The sequence below is a fragment of the Babylonia areolata genome, chromosome 22 (genome assembly GCF_041734735.1).
Source record: "Babylonia areolata isolate BAREFJ2019XMU chromosome 22, ASM4173473v1, whole genome shotgun sequence".
NCBI lineage: Eukaryota > Metazoa > Mollusca > Gastropoda > Neogastropoda > Buccinidae > Babylonia > Babylonia areolata.
The window spans coordinates 31,630,447-31,655,333 of NC_134897.1; the positions used below are offsets into that span (position 1 = coordinate 31,630,447).

General features: G+C 38.7%; 1 protein-coding gene across 1 annotated transcript; it reads left to right on the top strand.

The window, feature by feature from the left end:
• The first annotated feature begins 2,974 nt into the window (after window positions 1-2,974).
• On the top strand, window positions 2,975-24,561 carry LOC143296880 (uncharacterized). The gene is made up of 7 exons (XM_076608861.1): window positions 2,975-3,390; window positions 4,559-4,613; window positions 5,754-5,820; window positions 7,723-7,851; window positions 9,655-9,719; window positions 12,677-13,773; window positions 18,059-24,561. Exons 1-7 carry the CDS (start codon window positions 3,046-3,048, stop codon window positions 18,071-18,073), a joined length of 1,773 nt encoding a protein of 590 aa, XP_076464976.1. The 5' UTR covers window positions 2,975-3,045; the 3' UTR covers window positions 18,074-24,561.
• The last annotated feature ends 326 nt before the right edge of the window (window positions 24,562-24,887 follow it).

Sequence of the window (24,887 nt, forward strand, 5' to 3'; positions counted from 1 at the left end):
AAACTAGGCACAGCCTGAGATTTAAATACAACACTCAATGCCCAAACACACACACACACACACACCGTGACACAGGCACACCCACCCACACTACGCATTATCTGAACGTAAAATGAAGAATAAATTGATAATACACGATGACAAATATAAAATATGCAGTGATGACATCGCCAGAACTTCAAAACATCATATATCGAGAAAACGGGATATGATCTGCCTTCTCTTAAAAACCGATAGAAGTTGGACTGTACATCAGAACTTGTAGGATGTGTCCCGAGACAAGAATCCAAGACGAAATTCCTCTTTTCCGAGGTAAGACTGTTTCATGCATTTTCTTCAGCAGATGGAATAATACGTAGCAGGTGGAACAATACGTTCTTCAGCAGATGGAATAATGCGTAGGTCTGAAGTAAACACCAAAGTACGTTTGTTTTTTTCACTTCCCTGCTTAGATCTTCTCTCTCTCTCTCTCCTCTCCTCTCCTGTCCTCTCTCTGTCTTTCTCTCTCTCCTTCTCAGTTGTTCTCTCTCTCTCTCTCTCTCTCTGTGTGTGTGTGTGTGTGTGTGTGTTTCTGTGGTTTAAAGCATGCTCATAACAACAAAAACATGGGTCAGTCAAATGTAAGATACCAATTGTAAGATTCAAACATTAATTACAAATTTGTCGGTGAATATTCAAAACATCTACGGACAAATGTAGATATATCTACGTGTATGTTGACAACTGGTCTGTAGATTTTTGAAAGACCATTTATCTTGTTCTTGGACACTGGGCAAGTACAGTTATAATAGATATGATCTCTTTTTTCCGCATGAACACTTTATGTTTATTTTGTTTAAAAAAAAAATGTTCTAAGGGCATTCAAATGAAATCGTTAAATCAAACTCATAAGTAATCTTGACTGGAAGGCAGGTAAATGATTCTAGAAAGCGCTCGGGTTGCTCGCTTTAACTGCCGTTGTACCGTGCAGCGAAGGTGTGTGACAGGAGGGTGTGTGCGTGTATGCGCGCGCGCGCGCGTGTGTGTGTATCTGTGTGTGTAACTCCCTACAATAGACCTCGTTCACATCATCAGTGCTTAAGTTTTGCCCCAACTCCCCACCCCCACCCCCGACCCCCATCACTTCTTGTTGAGCCCGGCTGGGGTGCGGCCGCTGTCAACTGAACCATGTAATTGAGACCTTTCCTCGGCTGCATCAAGTTATAAAATGCGGCGTTGTATATTGAGTCATGTGAACCTCTGCCATCAGTCGATCGGTATCGCTTCAAATTAAAAATCAGAAAGTGTGCAAATGAATGCCCCGCAGCTGTGGATCTTACGTGGCAATGCATTTTTCTTTTGGTTGAAACCCGTGTTAGACTGACGCTTCTTTTTCAAGTTGAGCAGCTACAATCACATGTTGTTGTTGTTTGGGTTTTCTTCTTTTTTTATTTTCTTCTTCTTCTTCTTCTTCTTCTTCACTCAGTTGTAGCTGTATCATGTGGAACTGCTAACATGCTACCGACAGCTGCCTGTCGTCCTTGTAAGCTATAGAACGCTGAGCCCTACCAGGCCCACAGATGTGGAGTGATGGCCTAGAGGTAACGCGTCCGCCTAGGAAGCGAGAGAATCTGAGCGCCCTGGTTCGAATCACGGCTCAGCTGCCGATATTTTCTCCCCCTCCACTAGACCTTGAGGGGTGGTCTGGACACTAGTCATTCGGATGAGACGATAAACCGAGGTCCCGTGTGCAGCATGCATTTAGCGCACGTAAAAGAACCCACGGCAACAAAAGGGTTGTTCCTGGCAAAATTCTGTAGAAAAATCCACCTGACTTCGATAGGAAAAACAAATAAAACTGCACGCAGGACTCAGTGAAGAAATGCAACAAAAATGGGTGTCGCTGTGGTGTAACGACGCTCTCTCCCTGCGGGGGAGAGCAGCCTGAATTTCACACACAGAAATATGTTGTGACAAAAAAGTGAAATATAATACAATACAATTACAAATCGCGGCCACTCCTTAAAAAAATGTTGGGTAGACATGGATGGGAAGTGGAGGTTAGGGGGAGGGGGTGTGAGGGATGTGGGTGTGTGTGCCAGTGTGTGTGTGGGAGGGGGCGGGAGGGGGTCAGTGTAAGGATAGAATGACTGCGGGCCTGGCAGGGGCCGGGAGAGCTGAGGGAGGGGCCCCGGAGGGGGTTCTGGCACTGAGCCAGCCTCTAATAAGCTTGTATTTATCTGGCAATCCGTCGCTGTGCGAATGAAAATGCTCAGTGGAGTGCTTGTTGTTACAAATCTGACAACTACATGCTGTCAACATTAGGTTAGAATCAGTTTTCAGTTGAACTTCATGGATTGGCTACGATACTTGGCCTTCACTGCAATAGGCCTACATTCTTTTGATGAGTCAGTATCAGTTAAGCCGCCACATGGAAAAATCGAAACCAGATCCGTCAATGCCGGATCATAGACACTAGAATGAGATATGTATATATAGTGTCTATGCCCGGATAAAACTACAAATGAAGGATACTCAGTGTGATATGTGCAGAAGACGAAGCTTTCTTTTAAATCTCTCTCTCTCTCTCTCTCTCTCTCTCTCTCTCTCTCTCTCTCTCTCTCCGTGTGTGTGTGTGTGTGTGTGTGTGTGTGTGTGTGTGTGTGTGTGTGTTAGTACCAGTAGTAGCAGTAGTAGTAGTCAGTAGAAGTAATTGTCTTCAATTTTAATGTCTTTCTCCTTTAAATAATATTAGATGGGGAAAGGGGAGGGGATGAAGGGAGGTGGGTGGGTGTTCAGCGGGAAATGAAGTTTTAGCCATCACCGAAAACTTGGAAACTCATCAATTTTCTGCGATCTTCCAATCTTCAAACCGATCCAACATTTTGTTTCCCCCGCCCCTCCTCCCTCCCGTCGTCATTACACCTATCTCGTCGAAAACGCGACTGAACGTTATCAGGCAGACGACGTGTATGTGTATCGATCGTTGTTCAGTTACGCTTCGAGTTGTTGGTGTGTCAACGTTAGTTGTCGACAAAAACTCTACAAGTCTATCGCTTGTTGACGATGAGTGGCAACGGACGGGGCAACATGCGACCGACAAGCAGGTCTCCTCCTTTCTTGGTTGTTGGACTGCTCATTGCAATGTGCATTCTTGCGTTCAACTACTGGTCTGTTTCGAGTAAAAATTCAGAGCTGACGAACCAGTTCGAAAGCTTGCAAGTTGATTTTCGGTCTGTTTCTGACAAGCACCTTGCAGTGGAGAAACGGGCATCAGATTTAAGCTCCCAGGGTGCTGAATATCAGTCTATGGTTGCCAGACTCCAGGCCAGTGCAACGGAGAAAGACAACAAAGTTTCCATGCTGTCAAGCGCACTTCAGGATATGAACACGCAATTACAAGAGGCCAAGGTAAGTACGTGCCACGGGTTAGTTACAGGTAAGTGACCAACTTTGCAATGCTGTTTAAAGTAAAAGAGGACTAATATCATTGAGAAATCAAAATAAGAAAAAGAACTAATATCATTTATTATAATCACATGTTCTATCTGATCAAGTGTGCGCACGATTAAAACACATACTAAGCACACAAAAAACAAACAAAAACAAACAAAACAAAAAACACACATGAAAGATAACCCGGCAATATCCACAATTTTTCTCCTCAAGATGGAATGAGTAGTGTTCACAACAAGGCGTGGATGTTCACTACTCAGTCACACAGAGTTCAGTTCAGTATATTTTGGGATGTTGAGAAGTCTTCTGGCTTTTTTTTTTTTTTTTTTTTGTCCCAGTCTAACAAAAAAAAAGTATAGATTCCAGTTGCCAGTAAACTTGTTCAGGAGTAATAGTTGCAAATTTTTATTATTATTATTATTTTTTTTTTTTATCATTCATCATGAATTAATTTCAATTTGCTGATACTATTTACCTGTTCTAGGAGATTTTTAAAAGTGTTACCATTGTTAGCCATCCAGAGGAGTGAAAGGGAAGAAATGTGGATATTGCCAATGACCCCACCAAATCTTTTACTTTTTTGTTTTGTTTTTAATGATTTTTATAATAGATCAGAATTGTATGGGACTGAGTCTAATGAAAAATCTACACTGAACAGGGTCAGAACTTGGGATGCTGAATCTTTTCAAAATGCTTGATTGCCAATTAAATCCATTAACAATAAACAAGTAAGCATTATAGGTGCTTGTTTGGACGTGACATGCAAAATTACTAATTGGTTATTAACTCATTTTTAAATTGAAAAAAACCCACATCTTTTTAACTTTTTTATTTTATTTTGCGCATTGTTGAACATTTGAATGGTGTCTGTTAAGCTCATTTCTTGAACCCAAGCTTGATCAGTAGAATTTCTTGAAAGAATGAAAAAGAGAGAGAACTGAAGTTTCACTATCTTAAAGTTAAATGAGATGGTGGTGTCATCTAGTCTGTTAAAACTTTTTATTTTCATACCCAATATTCAAATGAAACAAATTCTAGACAAATGTGAATCAGATATAGAAAGCTTTGATATGTTTGATGGATGTATTTTGTTTAAATAACATATTTGACTTTGCATGTGCAGAGCCATGCCCAGAGTGATATCGCACATCTGGCAGATGAGAAAGAATCTGTTCTTGGTAATTGGTTCTTTCAATTTCTGTATAAATGCATTAATTATTTTACAGGAAGGTATTAGTATGTTATCAGTATAACTAGAAGTAGAACATGTTTTCATAGAAATAAATATACATGATATAGGTTATAACTGAAAGTTTTTGTTGTATTTCTACTTTTAGCTTCAGTCAGATGCTTCAAAAATATTAATATTAGCCATATCCACCAAGTAAGGAGTATAGCCAGTCAGCCTTCACAGTTATTTTTTTGTTTGTTTGTTATTTTACGCATCATCAAAGCAATAGTTTTGGGATGATTTGAAAATCTGTCACAGTTCATTTGGTGCACTGACATGCCATCGATGCAGAACAGAAAGGCTGTGATAATTGTTCTTAAATGTAGATCACAATTGTGGAATGGTTGCCTTGCGATAAAATATCTACCTAGGATGTGAGAGAATCTGAGGTTTTTGGATCGGATCTCACACTCGACAATATATTTCTTCCCACCTCTAGACCTTGAGTGGTGATCTGGACGCTAACCATATAAATGAAATGATAAACCAAGGTTCTGTCTGCAGCATGCACTTAGTGCACATAAAAGAACCCACAGCAATAAAAGGGTTGTCCCTGGCAAACATCTTAAGAAAAGATTCACTCTGATACAGTGATGGTGAAACAAATACACAGTTTGCATACAGAAGAAAATAAGATAAAAGAAAAAAATGGTGGCACTGCCTGTAGTGGCATGCTCTCCTGGTAGAGAGCAGCCTGAATTTCACACAGAAAAAAATCTGGTACCTGAATCATTGAACAGCTGAAGTTAAATGTTGAAGACCATTGCTCTTGTGCATAGATCAACTGTAACAGATTATTTTCATTTTATGGATGAACCAAAAGCTTAAGGGCTTTTTCATTAATTGTCCATTTGATCAAGATTGCAGATAGATTTTGGTGTTTTCACATCACTGTTCATTTCAGTTTTCTTTTCTTTTTGAGGGGGTGGGGTGGGGGGTGGTGGCTGTGGTGGGTGGGGGTGGGGGTGCAGCCTTTGGTACATTATTACATGTAGATTGTGTGTTTGAATAATGGTACATCTTTTACATTGACAGTATATATTTGAACAGTACAGGTGTCATTGTGTGTGTGTGTGTGTATTTGCAGCAGAGTTAAACGAGTTGAGAAACAAGCTGGTTCAGGAGCAGCAAAAGGAGGTTGTGTGTGATAAAAGGTATGATTTTTGTGCAACAAGTTTGTTTGATAGTGTACATCAAGCACTTCATGTGATTTAGGTCACAAAAAATGTTGTTGATAAAAGGCTAGATTCTGTGAACAAGGAGGGAGGGGGGAAAAGACATAGGATTTTGCTAAAAGCATCCCCACTCCCTCCAATCCCCCTTTTCTTCCCTCAAGCAAGATAGAGTGAAAACTGACTGCATAGGAATGTGTAGCTTCTTAGTTCTTGCAGCACGAAAATTGAAAAGGTTATTGGTGTACATCTGTTATTGAGTACCTTGGATCATTAAAATCTGAAGCTATAAACTGCATATATTTTTATATGATATATCCAAGATTTTGATCTGGGATCTAAATTGAAGTTAAAAGATTTATCAGCATTACCAGAAATATTTTTGTGTTCAAACACAAATGCAGCCTTTATCTCTCATTCACTGTCACCATTGACTGCTCTCTTGGGTTTTTTTGTTTGTTTGTTTGTTTGTTTGTTTTTTTAGATTTCATTTTATTTCTTTATCTGTTTGCAAACTTTAAAAAAAATTTATATAGATTTATATACTTATTCATTCTGATTTATTTATTCATTAATTTGATGATGTATCTATTTGTTTATGTATCCTTTTTTTTTTCTTTTTCATTTTTATTTCCCTCAACTGGCTCAAGGCCTGACTTAGTGTGTTGAGTTATGCTGCTGGTCAGGCATCTGCTTAGCAGATGTGGTGTAGCATATATGGATTTGTCTGAACGCTGTGATGCCTCCTTAATTAATTTAACTGAACTCTGCTCTCAAGTGGAATGACATGTCATCACTCCTCCACTTGTCCATTCTTGACTTCGTTTAAGTGCAGAAAGAAAGTATGAATTTTCCCCTTGATTTTTTCATATTGAAATTTACACTTTATTTGTACATATTATAGTTTACTTCTGAATCTTTTGACACCTCTTACATGTTCAAGATAATTCTTGTTCTAAAGTTACAAGCAGGCAAAAATATAAGTTTTTTTCATGAGCTTATTTCTCATTTGTTCTTTTCGGGCATCCCAGCTTTGAAAAAAAAAAATTTTTTTTTTAAACAACTACTATGATAGCTCAGTTCTGTTTGGGTTTTTTTTTTTTTTGTTTTTTTTGTTTTTGTTTTTTTTTGTATGTTAATCTGTGATTTTCAAACTTTCTGAAAGTGCATAATGTCAAAAATGATAAATTCCTACTGAAACCAGGTTTTTGCATGCTATGATACATAATTTTAATGTCACAAAACCAGTTTTGTTTAGAATATATGCATGAAGTGTGGCTTAGACCTGAAAATTCATTTGTTTGGTTACGTCAAGATGAGCTCTTGGATTCTAAGGGTCAATGGGACCCACAGTATAAAACTTTAATGCACAGCTGTTACTTAGTCAATACGTTAACCAGGGCAATAACCACATGTTGCATGAACTGTGAAGGTTGTTTAATCCTGCCTTGGAAAACCATCAGAATCAATACTGCTAGAAAGAAGGAAAGCTTAAAAGTCGTGCTCATTGAAATTTGTTGCTTTTCATTGAGTTCCTCTCTCTTGAAACATGAACATTGGTTGCCATCTTTATAAAAGGTTATGGTTAGGTTGTGATATAATATATTCTTTGTTTCGTAATATTGTTTGTGTGTTTTGATGTCTGTTCTTCTCAGTTAATAAGGCTGTAGCTTTTTTGTTTTGTTTTGTTGATCATTTGCTTGTTAGTTTGTTATTGTTGCTAATTTTATTATTGTAAATTTACTGAGTGTGTGAATGTGTCTATGCATATGCACACCTGTTTTAGGGTTTCCCTGATTTAAAATCTTTGTGTGTGTGTGTCTTTGTGTGTGTGTGTGGGTGACATTAGAGAAAAGAGATTATAACCAGTTCCTGGTGTTTCAGCTCATGCAGAAATGTGGTGAGGGAGATCATGAAGGTTGTTTTGGACACTGTGGGCAAGTCCAAAGTGATCTCTGCATTCTCCTTCCAACATGCTGATGTTCTAAACATGGTCAGCGATATGCTGATGAGGTCAGTTGTCTTCCACACCTGCCTCCTTCTCCCCATGGGGTTTTTTTTTTAATTTTTTTTTATTTGGCTTGTGTCACATCAGCAGCTCATTGTCTGGTTCATCTGGTGGTTACTGTATGGATAAGTTTGAATTTATATTTGCAATTAATAAGTCCACGTTTAATGTTTTATCATATTCCTGGAAACATGATTTATTATTCCACGAGATCTTTCTGGGTGGTGGTTATATGAATGATCTATTTAAATTTTCATTTTAATGTATATTTTCATTCCCCTCCCTTCTCTCCATCTCATCCTTTCCCCTCTTTTCATCTAGCTCTCTCTCACTTTCTCTCTCGCTAATTTTTTTGTAACAAGGTATGTTTTGTGTGATTATACATCTGCAGATTGATGGCAAGCTTAATCCAGGGATATGCAGTTACATATTTCTGAAAACTGAATACTTGATGTTGCTTCTCATCTCCTGGTGGTTTTGACAGGATTTTTTTTTTTCCAAACAGAAATTCTTATGTCTGTAGCCCTGGCACACAGATCTTATTAATGCCCGACCGATGACTATTTTAACTGGTCAGCTGTATAGGAATGAACACACTAGTTTTCTGAAACTGTAATTGATCGGCAATGAGAATTGGCTTTCAGGTCAGTACCTGGGACTCCTATTTTCTCTTCAAAATAATGATTAACAGTAATATATTGCTCTGGCATGGGTGTCTGGTTATGCTGGCATTGAAGATAATGAAATTGTCTGCTAACTTTGCAAGAATGCTAAAAGAAAACAATGAAAATTTATTTCATGCACAACAATTACATATTCACAGACCTCGTACCTGAAGTTTAGTCATATGTGACACACCTCTGGCAAAATGGATGGAACTCCTGATCTGCCAGATCCATTCAAGACTGAAGGAATTGCTGTCACGGGCTATGATAGGAAAAAGACTGTCATGATGTGAAAACTGCTTAAAGGTCACTCATTTCTTGCTAATTTTGGCCATTTTCTCATTTTTACTCTTGAAAAGTGAAGAGTCTGCATTGTGTTAGCCATGTGTAGAGTTTCGCGTTGTCTTGATTGACTGCTGGGATTTACATGATATCATGTATACCTTACAGATGATTCATGAAGTCCCCTTTCCTCTTTTGTTCTGCCTGAATCCAAATTTTCAGTACTGGAAAGAAGTAAATATTTTTCATTTGATTATTATGTTTGTTGAGGCAAATTTCATCTTCGTTTGATTTTTATTCTGGTTGAGGAAATTTTCAGAATTTTTGTGTTTTGTTTTTTTAGTCCAGCCTTTTTGATTATGTTGACATTTGTGCTTGTTGTTTCTGCATGTTTTCAGCCTCAAGGTGACTCTTACAGCTGGATAGGGTATGAACAGAAATTGAATTTTTACAGCAAATGTTATTCTTGCGGAGTACATTGTATTCTTTGTGATACAGACAGACAGACTAACAGAGCAAGGAGAGACCCAGAGAGAGTGAGTTAGAATAGGATAACTGAAGTAAAATGGGTCGGATGAGAGCACACTGGAATGGAATGGAACTCAATGCCAAAAAAAAAAGGGGGGAATGTAGAGAGAATGACAGCAGTGTATGCTTTAATGATAAAAGAATATGAGAATAACCAGGACACATGTAGACTGTGTGATGATATACTTTGATTGGGGAACAGTGGTGTTTGCATGTGCGTTATATAAATCGCAATTTTGGTGCATGGGAAGCAGTAGAGGAGCTGAGAGGAAGGGGCTGCTCACACCCAGTTTGATCTTGCCTCTTTTTTTTTTGCCTTTTTTTTTTCTCCAGCGCTACCGACCCCCCACCAGTACAGCCTCAAGTGCCTCAAGGGAATCTTCAGGCCTACCCTCAAGGTAAATAATTGTGGTTTGTGCCTGCATCCCATCAAGTTCATTCATCATGCATGGGGAGTTTGTGTTTGTATGTGAACAAGTGCCAATTCTGCTTGGATCTCCAGCTCTTGCTTTGTTGGACCAACAGTGCAGTTGTCTGCATTTCTTTTGGTGCTTATTGATATCAGGATGTGTAATCATGGCTCATCAGCCACCTTAGAAAAAAAGAAAGATTATTTCTGTTACCGGTGGCTAGTTTCAGCTGCTGTGTGGCACATTCATTGAACAGTATCAGATGCAGCAAAAGTGAGTGTGTGAATAGGGTTTGTATCCCAGTGTAAGCAGGCTCATTTATCTCAGCTGACTCTGTCATTTGTCAGACCTTGGAAAAGTCATGTGCAGACCAAGTGTTTGGAAACTTTTTTTAAATTTTTTTTAATTTTGATTTATTTCTTTTCGTAGCAAAATACAGAGACTGGTGGTCTTGCATTTCATCAAAAATGAAACTGTGCACAACCAGTAGTTGAAGAAATGCCTGCTGGAGAGTTTTGAAGTTTTCTTTAAGACAGAGTCCAATAATCATAGTGTATAATTTTCACAAACAACCGTCTGAATAAACATATTGGCTTATGATGTGGAGTTCATCATTATTTACACTGCATGTGCCTGTGATGTGTATGTTTGGTTTAGAAATTGTTTAGAAATATGTAATATTGATGAAAGGAATTTTTACTTCAGTTTTTGTCATTTCAAGAAAGCTTTGATAGATTACGAGCACAAAGTTAAAAGTAAGTTTTGAAATGTCATTAGTTGGTACATTTTTATATAAAGACCTTTGTGGTATGGCATTTCACTTCAAGCAGACCTGCCAGAATATGTTGTGAGCATAGCATGGTCCATCAAGCTTCAAAATGCTAGGATCAAAATAAGAATGCTTGTGCTGAGATAGCAGGTTTTAGCTGTGATCTAATTTGATAAGAATGAAAACAAAGATGAACACATAGTGAGAGTGAACTTTTGGCATGAAAGGGGGATAACTGGTCTGTGATGTTTGTGGCGCAGAATTGATGGACAATAAGACTTTTCATTTATGATTCATGATCAGCCTCAGCCTGTCAGTGCTCTGTTTACAATTTCTTCTCTTTCAGCTATTAGGAATACTATTGGTTGAGGCTAAACTTACTTGGCTGTGTTGTTTTAAAAAATACATGTCAAAGAAACGACGATCTGCACAGTGATAACATAAAGCATACTACAATGAACCTTTGCCTGTGAGCTTGAACCACAAATTCCATGCGATATTTAAAAACCAAGCTCCACCCTCAACCCAACAGGTGCAACAAATGGGAATCAAACCCAAGAGCCACAGACTGGAAGTCCAACGCTTTTAACCCTCTTTCTCCCAGGTCACCCAGCACAAATCACCCGTGAAATCCCATGTCAAGGGGAATAACTTTTGCGATTTTCGATAGTGGGTAATCAAAAACTTCGATTAAAAATATAATCACCTTCTTTAGTTGCACAGGTTTATTTTTCCTGCATTCTACACATATTAAAGTTGCAAAAGAGTTTTAGTTTCCAGGCTCATGTTGCTTAGTATTTACACACATAAAAAAAATAAAAGTGTCAAATTTGATGGTCAACTTTGAAAACAATTATTTTAATTACTGTATGATTTTCTTTGGAATAAGTTTGTCTGATCTGCAGTGTCTTCTAACACATCCTCTTTTTATTCTCTTTCTTACTCCACTTGAATTGCGACAATGAACATGCTCATTTTTGTGTTCTTTTCATTTTGAGGGATGATGTGTTTTCCTATGATGGTGTGGAGAAAAATAACAGCAAACAAAAACAAACAACAAACCTGCCTCACGTGTAATTTCTCCATAATGAAAAGAAAAAATATAATCCACTGAACTAGCAAAATCAGGAAGATCGTGCAGAACAGCAATAAGTATCAGTGCAATCAACGACTGACAGTATCTATTCTGATGGTCTGGCGATCGATTCATGATTTCAGAGGTCCGGCAGTCGATTCACAATTTTAGAAGTCCGGCGATCGATTCACGCTCAAGTAACAACTACACTCTCAATATCGGTGAAACTCAGTCAGTGGATGTCTAGGTCACATAATACAGTTGGCTTTTACAAAATTCTCACGCAGAAATCATCTTCAGAATAGTCATTTGGATTATGCTACGAATTTCGACAGTCATCAGACTCATCTTACAACTTTGAAACTTCAAAACTTTGGCAAAACTTAACCAAATCAGTAATATATTCCAGTGAGCTAGCACAGTAAGGAAGATCATGCAGAACGCCAATAAATATCAGTGAAATCAAGACTGACTCACTGGCAGTATCGATGATCATGCAGAACGCCAATAAATATCAGTGAAATCAAGACTGACTCACTGGCAGTATCGATTTCAGAAGTCCGGCGATCAGTTCACATTCAAGTACCAACTTCACCCTCATTGTAGGCAAAACTCGGTCAGTTGATATCTTGGTCAATCAGTTCGATCAATTTTTACAAGATTATCACGCAAAAATCATTAAAACGGTTCAAAGTCATCTTTAGAATTGTCATTCAGATTACGCTAAAGCTCTTTGCAATGATCAAACTCGTCATGCAACTTTAAGAATTCACAGTTTTGTCAAAATTTAAGCAAATCGGATTCTGAAAAGTGCAAAATGCCTGGCAGGAAGTGCCAGAAACGAGGCTGTGAATTTTGGGAGATTCTCGATTATGTAAACAACAATGGCTGTGCCCATAGTAAGGATATGTTTAGCTAGTGGTACCAAGCACATTTGGATGTTACACTGCAAGCCACTACCAGACTTAAATGTTGAAAGAGGGTTAAGTTCTAACCACATGGCTATTGCACACATCAGAGGTGTATGTTTCCTGATGTTTGACAGTGTATACAGTGTAGTGCACTTCACACTTTTCACCTGTTCTTTTTATGTCTGTTCAGGTAATGAGCAACAGACTGCAGGACAAGCTGGTCCACAACAGGGTCAGAACTACAATGTGGGTGTCAATCCTAACATGGGTCAGAACCCCGGCATGGGTCAGGACACAAACATGGGTCAGAACCCTGGCATGGGTCAGGACACAAACATGGGTCAGAACCCCGGCATGGGTCAGGACACAAACATGGGTCAGAACCCCGGCATGGGTCAGGACACAAACATGGGTCAGAACCCTGGCATGGGTCAGAACCCCAACACAGGTGAAAGTCCTGCTGGTGGACAGAACCCTGACATGGGTCAGACCCAAGACACAGCTCGGGACCCTAACATGGGTCAGAACCCTGGCATGGACCAGACTTTTAATGTGGGTCAGACCCCAGACACTGCTCAGAAACCCAGCATGGGTCACATCCTCAACATGAACTTGGGCCAGAGCCCCAACATGGGCCAGGACCCCAGTGTGGTTCAGATGCAGCAGCAGCCAGATGCCCAGGGCCAGGCAGTGACTGGTCAGGAGGAAGGAGGGAAAGAGCAGCAGCAGCTCATCGGCGTCCTCAACCAGCCCCCACAGAGTGCAGACTCCAACAGTCCCCAGACCGTTGTCCCCCAGTTGCCAGGAAAAGGGGAGGAGCCAAGAGAGCAGGACAAAGGAGGGGAGCAGGAGATAGTGGCCCAGAATATCCCCCAGGTGGATGGGGGAGAGGAAGCAGCTGTGGCCCACAATGCCAACCAGCCACTGCAGGACCTGAATGCGGCCCCTGCCCAGGAGGACGTGGGTGATGATGGTGATCGCATGGACCTGCCTGAGGATGACATGGACAAGCAGGCCAAGGCCAACGAGGGGGCAGGGGGTCTGGACAGCATGGAGGACAACTTCCACAACCAGCTGCAGGAGCTGAGCAAGAATCAGGAGCAGCCTGCCAATAACCTGGAGGCCGATGTCAACAGGGAGGACCCTGAGGGTCCGGACAGTCACATGGTGCAGAACGACCAAGTGGATGTGGATGGCAACGTGGAAGAAAGACCGCCCCTTGACAAACTCGACGTGGATGGCAAAATGGATGAAGACAGGATCTTTGGGGGACGTGATGACCTGGAGGTAAACAAGCAGTTTTCTTTTGTCCATATATTCATGTTTCATCACACTATGTGTCTTTTGTCTGCCTTGTCCCATGAATCAGTTTTACTCTCTTTCAGTGCAAACATGGTACAGTCCAAGTTGTTTCGCCAGTCGATAGTTATGTTGATTTTTTCAGGGGGAAAGTGGAGGTGGGGGTTGGTGGAAAAGGGAGAGGTTACTGCACTAACTCGCACTTTGTTCTCATAGCATTTGGGAAGAAACAACAGCTTAACTGCCATTAGTGTTCCGGTTTTTCAAACTTGAAAACCAGTTCTTTTTTTTTTTTTTGTTCTTTTTTTTTTTTAATGATAACATGTCCAGGTCAGTGAGGTTATACCCTAATATACTGGGATAAACCTGCTTATATAATATTTTATCATTTTTTCATCTTTCCATCTGCTACAAGAAACAAACTTTGAAAAAAAAGTCACAAGTGAAAAAGTCACAGTGATATTGGTTGTAACCAACGTTTCTATGCCAGTGCATGAATGAGGATTGCTGAGCAAATATCTTTGCTCCCAACCCTTTTATATAAACAGTATTGGCCAAGCTAGGCTAATACTGATCAGAACCGGATGCTATATATATATATATATATAAAATATATAGCTGAGTGGTTAAAGCATTGGACTTTCAATCTGAGGGTCCAGGGTTCGAAGCTCAGTAACGGCACATGTTGGGTAAAGGAAAGATTTTTCTGATCTCTCAGGTCAACATATGTGCAGACCTGCTCGTGCCTGAACTCCCTTCGTGTGTATACGCATGCAGAAGATCAGATACACCCGTTAAAGATCCTTTAATCCATGTCAGTGTTCGGTGGGTTATGGGAACAAGAACATACCCAGCATGCACACCCCTGAAAACCGTGTTCGGCTGCCTATATGGATGGGTAAATGAACAAAACGGTCATACATGTAAAATGGTATATGCCTGAGTGTGTGTGTGTGCCTGAAATCTGAATGACACAGGAAACAACTGATGAGCAGCGCCCAATGGCAGCCGTCAGTCGGCTCTACCCAGGTAGGCAGACTGTTATGCAAATGACCCCAAGTTTGTAAAAGCTTTGAGCTTGGTCTCCGACCAAGGACAGGCACTGTACAAGTATCCATTTCAAATCAAATCACATTAGATATGTGTGTGAGTGAGCGTGTGGGTGTGTTCGGTGTCTTTGTAATTATAAGCTGCAGATGGAAGTGTTACCTGACTAATGTTTGTATCTTTAAAGTGTAACAATGACTTCAAGTTTTTTTTATAGGTTAAATATCCTTAACAATGTTAGAAAGAATAAAAACAAAAAGAAAACTTAGATATAACCAAAATTTTACACCCAGGTATCCGACATGATGTATAGGGATACTATAATTTTGTTACATAATTGGTCACTTTGACTCTTATTTCACTGAATGCTTCAGGAGATAGTCATGAAGGAGTGGATCTCTCCATAGATTTCCCCATTGAAATGAGAAAAAATGCAAAATCAGACGTAAAATCAAATGATTGCCAAGTATTTTGCCCTTTTTTCTAGTCTCTAATTTTTTCGGCACTGTGAATTTCATAACTTAGCTTATTTAAATATAGTCACAGTGAACTTCTAAAGATAGACTTCACTCACAAATTATCTCTGTTATAATCGCTCTAACTTTTATGATACAATTGAAATGCATTACTAGAAACATTCCAAAGACCTCTCTTTCTCTCAACATCCATTTTCCACCACAGCTGCATACAGTTTTGTCCCTCCATCCTTTCATTCAGTATTTCCAAGCAAAACATTTTCAGTTTTGTCAGTGCCCAAATTTGCTCTTTTGACCACAAGGAAATGCAAGACTTAGATACTGAGACGACAGGGCAACACAACTCCCTGGGCCAAATGGTACAGAAGGTGCTGAATCACTTACCTGAAGTCCCTCCAGACCAAGGGAAAATTGGCAAGTCCACCACACCTGAACAGGTGCTGGGTGAAGAAGTGAGCACCACCACGCCTGCTAGAAGTGACGAAGTGGTGGAGGAAAACGACATGAGAAGCCAGAGAGCCCACGTGAGCACCACCACTGGAGCCAGAAGTACAGAGGTGGAGAAAAACTATGTGAGAGACCAGAGGACACAAGTTAGCACCACCACTGGGGCAAGAAGTGAAATGGAGGAGGAAAACGACATGAAAGACCGGAAGACATCCACTGTTCAGATGGACCTTGAGGAAACCCAGTCACCACATGACCCCACAAAGTCATTGTCGTCTGTCCCCCAGAAGTCGCCATTGCTTGACGGCACGGAGGAGCCTATGGATGACGTTGAGGAGTGGCCTGGGGATGATGATGATGATGACGATATTTTCTGAAGGTAGTTCGGCATGACCAGCTGCGGGGTGAAGATGTGGGGTTTCAACATCTTGGTTCCTTTTCACTGTGGCGGTGTGAGCATGAGGATGATGTTTTGTTCTGATTACTGCAATGATGTGGGATTGTAGTGTCTTGGTTCCTTTTCCACTTTTGAAGTTTCTGAAACTTGTTTTGTTGTTGCTAAATGAATTTGTTTTGTCTTCTGCTTGGCCATCCCTTTCTCCTCTTTATCTCTTGTTTAAAACTGTTTTCACTAGACTTGTTTTTGTTTTCAGAATGAGATGCAAGAAGGGAACATTCCAATCTGGTCATGTTGTTGCACTCAAACTGATACAGTACATACATAATTTTTCATTGTTTTTCTATTTTCATTTGTTTGTGGCTTTGAGTTTTTTTGTTTGTTTTTTTGTTGTGTTTTTTTTCTCCACTTTTGCTTATGTGCACCATTTCATGACTGTTGATAAGCACATCCTTGCAAACCTGAGTGGATGACGGAGTGAGTGTAACTGTTTTGATTGGAATTGGATTTTTGTTTGGAGTTTGTCTTAGTTGGGGCACCTGTCAGTCTTCATAATGTGTGTTCTTGGTTTGGTTCAATGTTTGTTTGAACCATTTCTCTTTCCTTCATTGCATTATATGAAATGTATTTATGAAAACTCATCCTACCCCAGGTTCTCAGCCTGTCTTGCTCTGTTTTCTTGTCCATTTATGAATGTAATACATTTATCCTTTTACTTTGGGCCCCTCTGGAAGTTACTGTCATGCTTTAAATGCAAAGATCGATTAAGCTACGATCACATTAAGCCCAGCCAGTTGCTGACGGACAGTTACCATCAGCCTGACACAGCAACACACTTCAGTCAGACACAGCCAGTTGCTTTCGGCTTCAGCACCCTCCAGACATAAGAAAAAAATATTGGGATTCACATTGCTGTTCATTGAATAGTTTGGTCCCTTGGATTAGTCGTATTTGTGTGCATGCCACAAATCAAAATGCTGGCTGGCGATAGCTGGTGGCCAGTGTGAACCCTAACCACTGGCATAACTGCCAGGTAAGCACAACATTGCTAGCATGGCACAATTCTTAGCTAGCTGCTGTCAGCAACTGGCTAGGCTTAGCATCAACAGAGTCTAGCAGCCGTAACATTTCAAAAGTTAGTGATCACAAATACAATGAAATAATTATGATTTATATTCTTGTGCTTAGCAGGCACAATCACATTTATTTGCATGCTATACTGTAATGTATGAATAATGAATGGATAGTATGTGTTCATCAGCACTCACACATGCACACATTTACACGTGCACATGCGCGCGCATGCACACACACACACACACACACACACACACACACACACACACACACACACACAGTCACCATGGTACCAAGCTGGCAGCAAAAGGTTCTTGATGGCTCGTGAGGATTGGGGAAAACATGTATGTTGGCTGGAATGGAAACTGTTCAATATCATTTATATGCTTGAGAAATGTTATTCAGTCCATTATATTGCAATAATATAACTTAAATAACCCTTTCAGTTATTCAGTTATAATCTTGATTATTTTATTTTGGGGGGGAATGGGGGGTGGGGTGGGATAGGGAGTTGTGGTGCATTTTAACTTTTATTTGCATACCCATTTTGTACAGCCATGTCTTCCTCATTCTCTTACAGATTATTTATTAAAGTCACCTTGTATTGTTCAGTCTGTCATTTCTTATTTCAGCCTATTACTAAGTGTTAGCGCTAGTCCATGTATCTGCCTGTCTAGAGTTCATTTTTCACACCCGAGATAAAAATTCATGTCTCTTTTTCTGTTGTTAACTTAATTTCTTTTTTTTATGTATCCTTCCTTTGGTTTTAAAAGTAAATGATCTGGATGTAACAGCTTTGTGACACTGGCTTGTTTCTGTTGTTTTTCAGGATATGGCGCACTAGACTGTTTCATGCGTTGGGGTGTGAAGTCGTCATTCCATCTTTCCTACTGTCCAAGCTGATACTTTTTCTTCTCTTCGTTTCACCGCTGCTTGAGATTCATGTTGCCATGGGGGACATATTCTTCATTGCTGTGTTTGTCTGCAAACAAATTCTTTGAACACATTGTGTGAAAATTGTTTACCTCTAATCAGAAGGAGAAAGTTTGTAATTTATCAGGAATTTGTTTTTATGGATAAACATTACATTGGAAAATGTGTATAAAAGTTGATTTGATTTAAGGGATTGGATTTTTGTATTTGTACAAGCTTAGGTTTATTCCGATGAAATGTAAACTGTTGACTATTTTACCAAGGTTTTGTTTCAAGGAAAACATTGAAAAGTAAACAAATAATGTCTTGATTGCAGATGTTTTTATATCCAAGCTTGCAAGTCTCTCATTTTCTTTTGTATTGATCATTCTGAAGTGTACCAGTTTGTAGCAAATACATCAACAACAAATGAACAAACAAAACAACTTACGAAACCAAGATTTTTTCTCTTTCACATTTGGCTCCATTTTTATGTAGTTCCCAAGGCTATTTTTATATGTGTATTCCATGTTGCTGAGAATAATGATTACTTGTGATTACATTTTGTATGTATCAGTGTATGATGGATGTGACCTGACTAAGCATGTCCCTTTCTGTCCCTTTGTTCAAAAGGTATCGGTGGAATGCTACTGTGCAACATTTTTCTTTGACCTGTTTTGTGGGATGCAGTTGGTATTTTGTGCCCAGGAGATATAATTTGTTTGTTTGGGGATTTTTATTTATTGATTAATTTATAGCATGTGTGCAGTTTGTTTTTTATTGCTTGGTGCTTTTCCTTTTTCTTTAATTGATTTATTTATTGCATATATGCAGGTTTTCTTTGTATCACATTGTGATTTTCCTTTTTCTCTTATGAATTTATTTTGTCGCATGTATGCAGGGTTTTGTTATCACTTTACTATTTTCCTTTTTCTTTAATGAATTTGCATGCTTTTTGCATGCATGCAGGGTTTTTTTTCAGTTTGTGATATTATTTAATGTTACAGACACACATGATACTCTGTTCTGTGGATGCGACCAGAGTTCACAGTTCACGTAGAATTCCCTTGCACTGAATAAAAACCTTTTTTCTTCTGGCATAGTTTGTGAGGAAGCATTCAAAGTTAATCACCATTTTCTGCTACTATTTCCTCATTGAAATACTTCATTGATAAACCCATAGTAATACAGAGAAGTCCAGTATTTTTTTTGTTTTTTTTTTGTTTTTGTTTTTTGTGAATTTTTGAAGACAAATATACAGATATCATGCGGTGTTGAATTATTGGGGTTTTGATAAAGAAAAGCAGTTTGTCAAGTGATAGGCTTTATTTCAGTTTCAGCTTGCCGCGCTTTTCCACATTAGTATGCACTTGTCCGTCTTGTGCTTTCCTAAACATTTTTGTGATACAAAAATCCCAGGGATGTTAAAGTCATGGTTTTTTGGGTTTGTTTTTTGGTTTTTTTTCTTTTCTTTTTTTTCTTTTTATTTATTTTTTTATTTTTTTTTTATTTTTTTTTTTTAGGTAATTGAAATTTCCTGTGCTTTTTGATACAATGGGGTTTGTGTGGAAAGTACTTAATATATCATGTCAGTAACCATTTTTTTGTGGATTTTTGTGTTCAGCTTCTGGTTTCTAATTCAGGGTGTTTTTGATATGGAATGTATTTGTACATATTCAGTGTAAAATGTCATTGTATTTGTTTTAGTAAACTGTCAGAAATAGCATCTTTGCAGCACTCCATGTAAATGTTCCTCAACCCTCCCTCCCAGTTCTTTGCTTTTGTTTTGTGTGGCTTCTGTTGTCCTTTTCAGTTTCAATGATGATGTCTGTGGCAGTACACTTGAACCTGGTTTTGTTAGCTGCATGCATTACAGGGTATGAAGTCTTCAAGCAGTGGGAAGGCGGTAGAAAGGGATCTTTTACATATTTCTGGGCATGTTTATCCTGTACACAACACATGAAGTGATGATCATGGTTTTTATAAGAGCATATTTAGGGTTATCAAAAACAACAGCAGACATGTATTGAGAGCCTGTGTACTTAAAAGTGTGGGTGACAGGGCATTCCATGAATTTCAGGGGGAAGCCTGTTTCATGAGGACCAGGGTCACTCAGCAGTTGCTGCACATGGATATATATATATATATATATATATATATATATATATATATTTCAAGATAGTGATGACAGCGAACATTTGGAGCAGTACCAAATGTTATTGTCAACCAGACAAGTTTAGGACACGTAGTTGAACATTTCTCTTTACTGGCCCATTCCCCTCCTCCGTAAACGTTTATTTGATTGGAACAATAAGTGTCTGTCAGTGTCAAAGATTTCTTTCCCCAGTTTTGTGAATGTCAGTTTGTAATATAATGTAAAAATTCCTTGCACAGGAAAATCTTAGTTGATTGCAGAGAGGAACAAAACCAATAGCAACAAAAACAAAGATAAAACCTACCCAAAACCTTTCATTTGTGCATGAAATAATTTAATTATTTTGTTGTTTGTTGGTTAAACATGTGATGCAGTGGAAAATCTTTTAGCAATAAAAAAATAAACACCCAAAACCAAGTCTTTCGCTTGCACATGAATTAGGCTTTTTGCTGTTACTGGTTAAGTATGTGGTGCAGCGGAGGACATTTGGCTGAACTTTATTTTTTTATGTCACAAAAATGGAAAGTTCCATTTTGGATGGTGACTTTCACCACCTTTTTACTCATTACCTGGAAGGAGAACAGGGTGTTCAAGGGGGTTAGAAGAATTCAAAAGAAATAGATATCACAAAATATTTTTTTCAGTAAGTGAGTAACCCTTATTTTTGTTCTCAGCAAATTTTATTTGATGCTTGCAGTATGACTTTTTTGTTGTCCATGTTGTTGCCAGGCTGGACATGAAATCTGCCGTCATTGTTAAATAAAAAGTATGAAAAATGAAGGAAGAACTACCCCAGGTATTTACCTATTCAGTTGGAGTATAATACTTTTTTTCCTTGTACAAATATTTTAAATGCCACCCCCATCAGTGCTCATTCCTATAAATTTGGGAATTCAGAATTGACAGTAATACTTGTAATTCCTTCCCTTCCAACCTACATGGTTTGGCGGTGCTGTTATTTTAATTTCTTACATCACATCTCACCTTGCAGCTCTTTTTGTACAAGTTTACTGTTTCTTGATGCAAGTGTACCATTCCCATATCAGTGTACCATGATGACCCACATATTGTGATGCATACCAGTTCTCTGGATCATGCTGTGCATGCATGCATCTTAGGACTGCCATCATTTTGTGTTGCAACTTTCATGTCAAAGAGCAAATGGACCATCCTTGGTATGAAAATATCTGTATCTCTATGAGGTGTATTTAATACATTCCAGTAGACATGCCTAATTGACGAGTACATGTCTGTGAAACGACTGTATCGCATCCTCGCTGTGGCGACTCTCTTCCTCTTTTTCTCCCTTCCACCACGATGTTATGCTTCTGTAATCTCCATGGGTACTTACACGAATTGTCTGTACTCACAAATATGGTTTGTCTGATGACTGTGAATGCGTGCATACTTTGTGATGAAAATCATGTAATGGAAAAAAGCCTGGATGGCTTTATTGCTCTGACTGTTATCATGTAGTTCATTGATTGATTTTCATTGCTGTGGGAGATTTCTCTGTGCTGATTTATTTGCTCATGATGTTTTACTGTAATGAACAATGTGATGCCGTTATATTTAAGGGTATAAATACTTTTCAAGGGTGTCTGTTATGGGAAAGAATTGTGATCATTGGATATAATTTACTCTTTTTTTTTTTTTAATACTTAGACTCTGGGCACCAGGAACCCAGTGAAGAAGTTATAAATAATATGAAATGTTTTTGTTGTTCTTGCATAAGATGGCTTTTTTTTTGCTTTTTTTTTTTTGTTAATCAGCTTTTTTTCTTTAATGACAAGGGTGTTCAGGTAACATTGGACTTTGTTGTGGAGAGGGTTAAAAACAAACAATAATGGTAACTTGTGAACAAATGTATGTCTTATTCCCAGAACATGTCAAGGGTATGGTCACTTCTCCCATCAAGCATTTTGTAGTTTTGTAACAGTTTTCTATATCTTATGCACTGTTGTGGAATGAAGATATGCAATTTTAAAAAAAAATTAACTTTATGAAAAATGTAGAAAGCAGAACAAAACCATCTTTATCCTTTTTTCCCCTCATAAATACATTTTTGTCTTTTATTCCAAGTTAAGTAACTGATATATGACACTTCTGCAGTTTTGCACAACTGGAATTAAATTTCCATAATCTTCCCTCCTGAAGTCCTATCATGACATAAGAAGTCTCCTTTTTTTTCTTTTTCTTTTTTTTTATTAATCATTTTGAGAAGTTTCTGTGAACAGTTTGTTTTGTGGATGAAGTATACAGCTGATCACTCTGAATGTTGCAACCTGACTTAATTCAACATAAAATTTATGTAATCAAATCTTTCCCACGCCATTGTTTCAATTGGTTAGGTTGTGTTTATATAAACTGCAGCTAAAAGCTTGTTTTCAGTAAATGTATTATTTAAGAGTGATCAGGAGTGTCGTTACATAGCTGTTGGGGAGAAAATATCAGCTAAAGAAGTCCATTTGTTATTGCTTTAGCAACCCATCATTTTGGTAGTGTGAGGTCTGCAGAGATTGCCGCCACAGCTTTGGACCATTCAACCACTGCAGATACCGCAGATCCATAACTACAATATTTTGCAAAGTAGGTGATGGAAACATCAACAGCCATTAGTAAATCTTCCCCTTAGTTCAGGCAGACTTAAGTGGTTCTGTTTCCATGAATTACTGCTGATGGTACAGTTGAAATGATTGCGGGTCTGTATTTCGCATGCTCAGTTATCACATCGAGCCTTGGTGGCAATAAAAGTAATATAATATAAAAAATATATTTATATATAAATATATAACAAAATGAAAACTTATTCATCATGGGAGCTGTGTAATTAAGGATATTTTGTGCAGCATGGTAAGAGAATATTGTACAGCCAAGGGAGGGGCTACATTAAAGCTCCTGTCAGCATTATCACTGTAGAAATATGAAGTGTTTGCATATATCTGCCTGTATAAAATTTGATAAGCTATGTTGATTGTCTATATTGTAGTGAAATTGTAAATGTAGGGATGGCACAAGCTGGCCATCCAGTGGTGGCACTGTTCATTTATGATTCGTGGGGTTTTTATGCATATTTCGGGTTCTTGATCTCCCCCCCTCTCCCCTCCACCACACACCCCCATTTTGAACTGGAGGTGCTAAGAGGAATGGTTGGCATTTGGGAGCACACTTGAGTTTCAAGCAAGTTAATGAACAACAAAGTTTTTCAACTTCTTACAGTAACTGGCCATGTGACATGATCTGTATAGAAAGTGAAAGTCACACCGTGACATTGAAAATAAAAATGGCATCCATCGCTCTGGAGTATTGGCTTTTCACAAAACTTCCTAAGGCGAGATCGAAATGGTATATCCTCCCCTTCAAAAACATGGAAGACCTGGGGAGAAATCTACTAAGAGTTGATGTAAATGTTTTGTGGGGGATTTTTTTTAAATTTCTTTTTCTTTTTTTTTAAGGACAATTTTGACCCTTTTGTTTCTGTTCAACCCGTGGTTTTAGCTGGCTGAAGTGGCAGAGATGAGTTGATGGTCAGTGAAGCTTTCTGGAATAGACTTGGAACAACTGGTAGTCATGGTGACGGTTTCAGATCAAGAAAATCCAACTTTGTTCATTGTTTTCAAATGTAATGTCCAGCTGCTCCAGAAGTCCTGTTTTTAAAATTGTATGTCATTTGTGAATGCTATCAAACTCTTCTTTATTTTTTACAAATGGATAGACCCACCTTAGGAACCACATGAGAGTTCAGCCTGAAGAACTGTCAGAAGCAAGAAGTACGGGTGTCATGCAATGTGAGCATTGGCAAAGTCAGTAGATATTTTTCTCCTGGATGTGTATTTTTTTGTGAACAAGAACTGGTTTCCCAAAAATACTTGAATACATGTGTCCTCCACACAGTTGTTGACCTGCTCAGATATCCTTTTGCAACACATGTTTGTCTTTAGGAAGCCCATAGTGTGTAGAGGTTTCTCCATATTGTGGTGCTTATTGTAGTGTGCATATTGTGATGGTTCCTTCACCTCGATCATACCTCAGTATTTCCTGATCCATTAGTCCTTGTGCATACTGCCATGGTCACTTCTCCAGTCAGCCAAGAACATATTGCAGAAGTTTCTTATCCAGTTGCCTAATGTTTTGCACTGGTTCCTTTTTTTTGAGTGTATTGTTGTGAAAGAGTGCACAAGGCCTTTCCAGAGAGAGAACCACAGCAATACACACAATAATGACAGCAATGTACACTAGGCCTAACTATAGAGGCCTGTCCACAATTATGCACAAAGCCTATCTAGAGAACAGAAAATCTAAACAGTGCTCACATCACATGACACTCCTGCCTCAGCTACTTTTTTTTTTCTTTTGGATTTTATTTTACATAGCATGGTTTTGCTATTTGAGGGAATTAATGCTTTTATAATAAAAATTTAAAACATAATTTAAAAAAAGGCTTTCCGGGTGGTTTTGTGCAAACTGCATTGGCAGGTTCAGTGGTGTGCTAAGTCTGGAGAGGGAGGTGGGCGAAAATAAATAGTAACTGTTTAGTACATCACTCTGATCTGTGACTGAGAATCACACAATCACACAAAGCATTCAACAT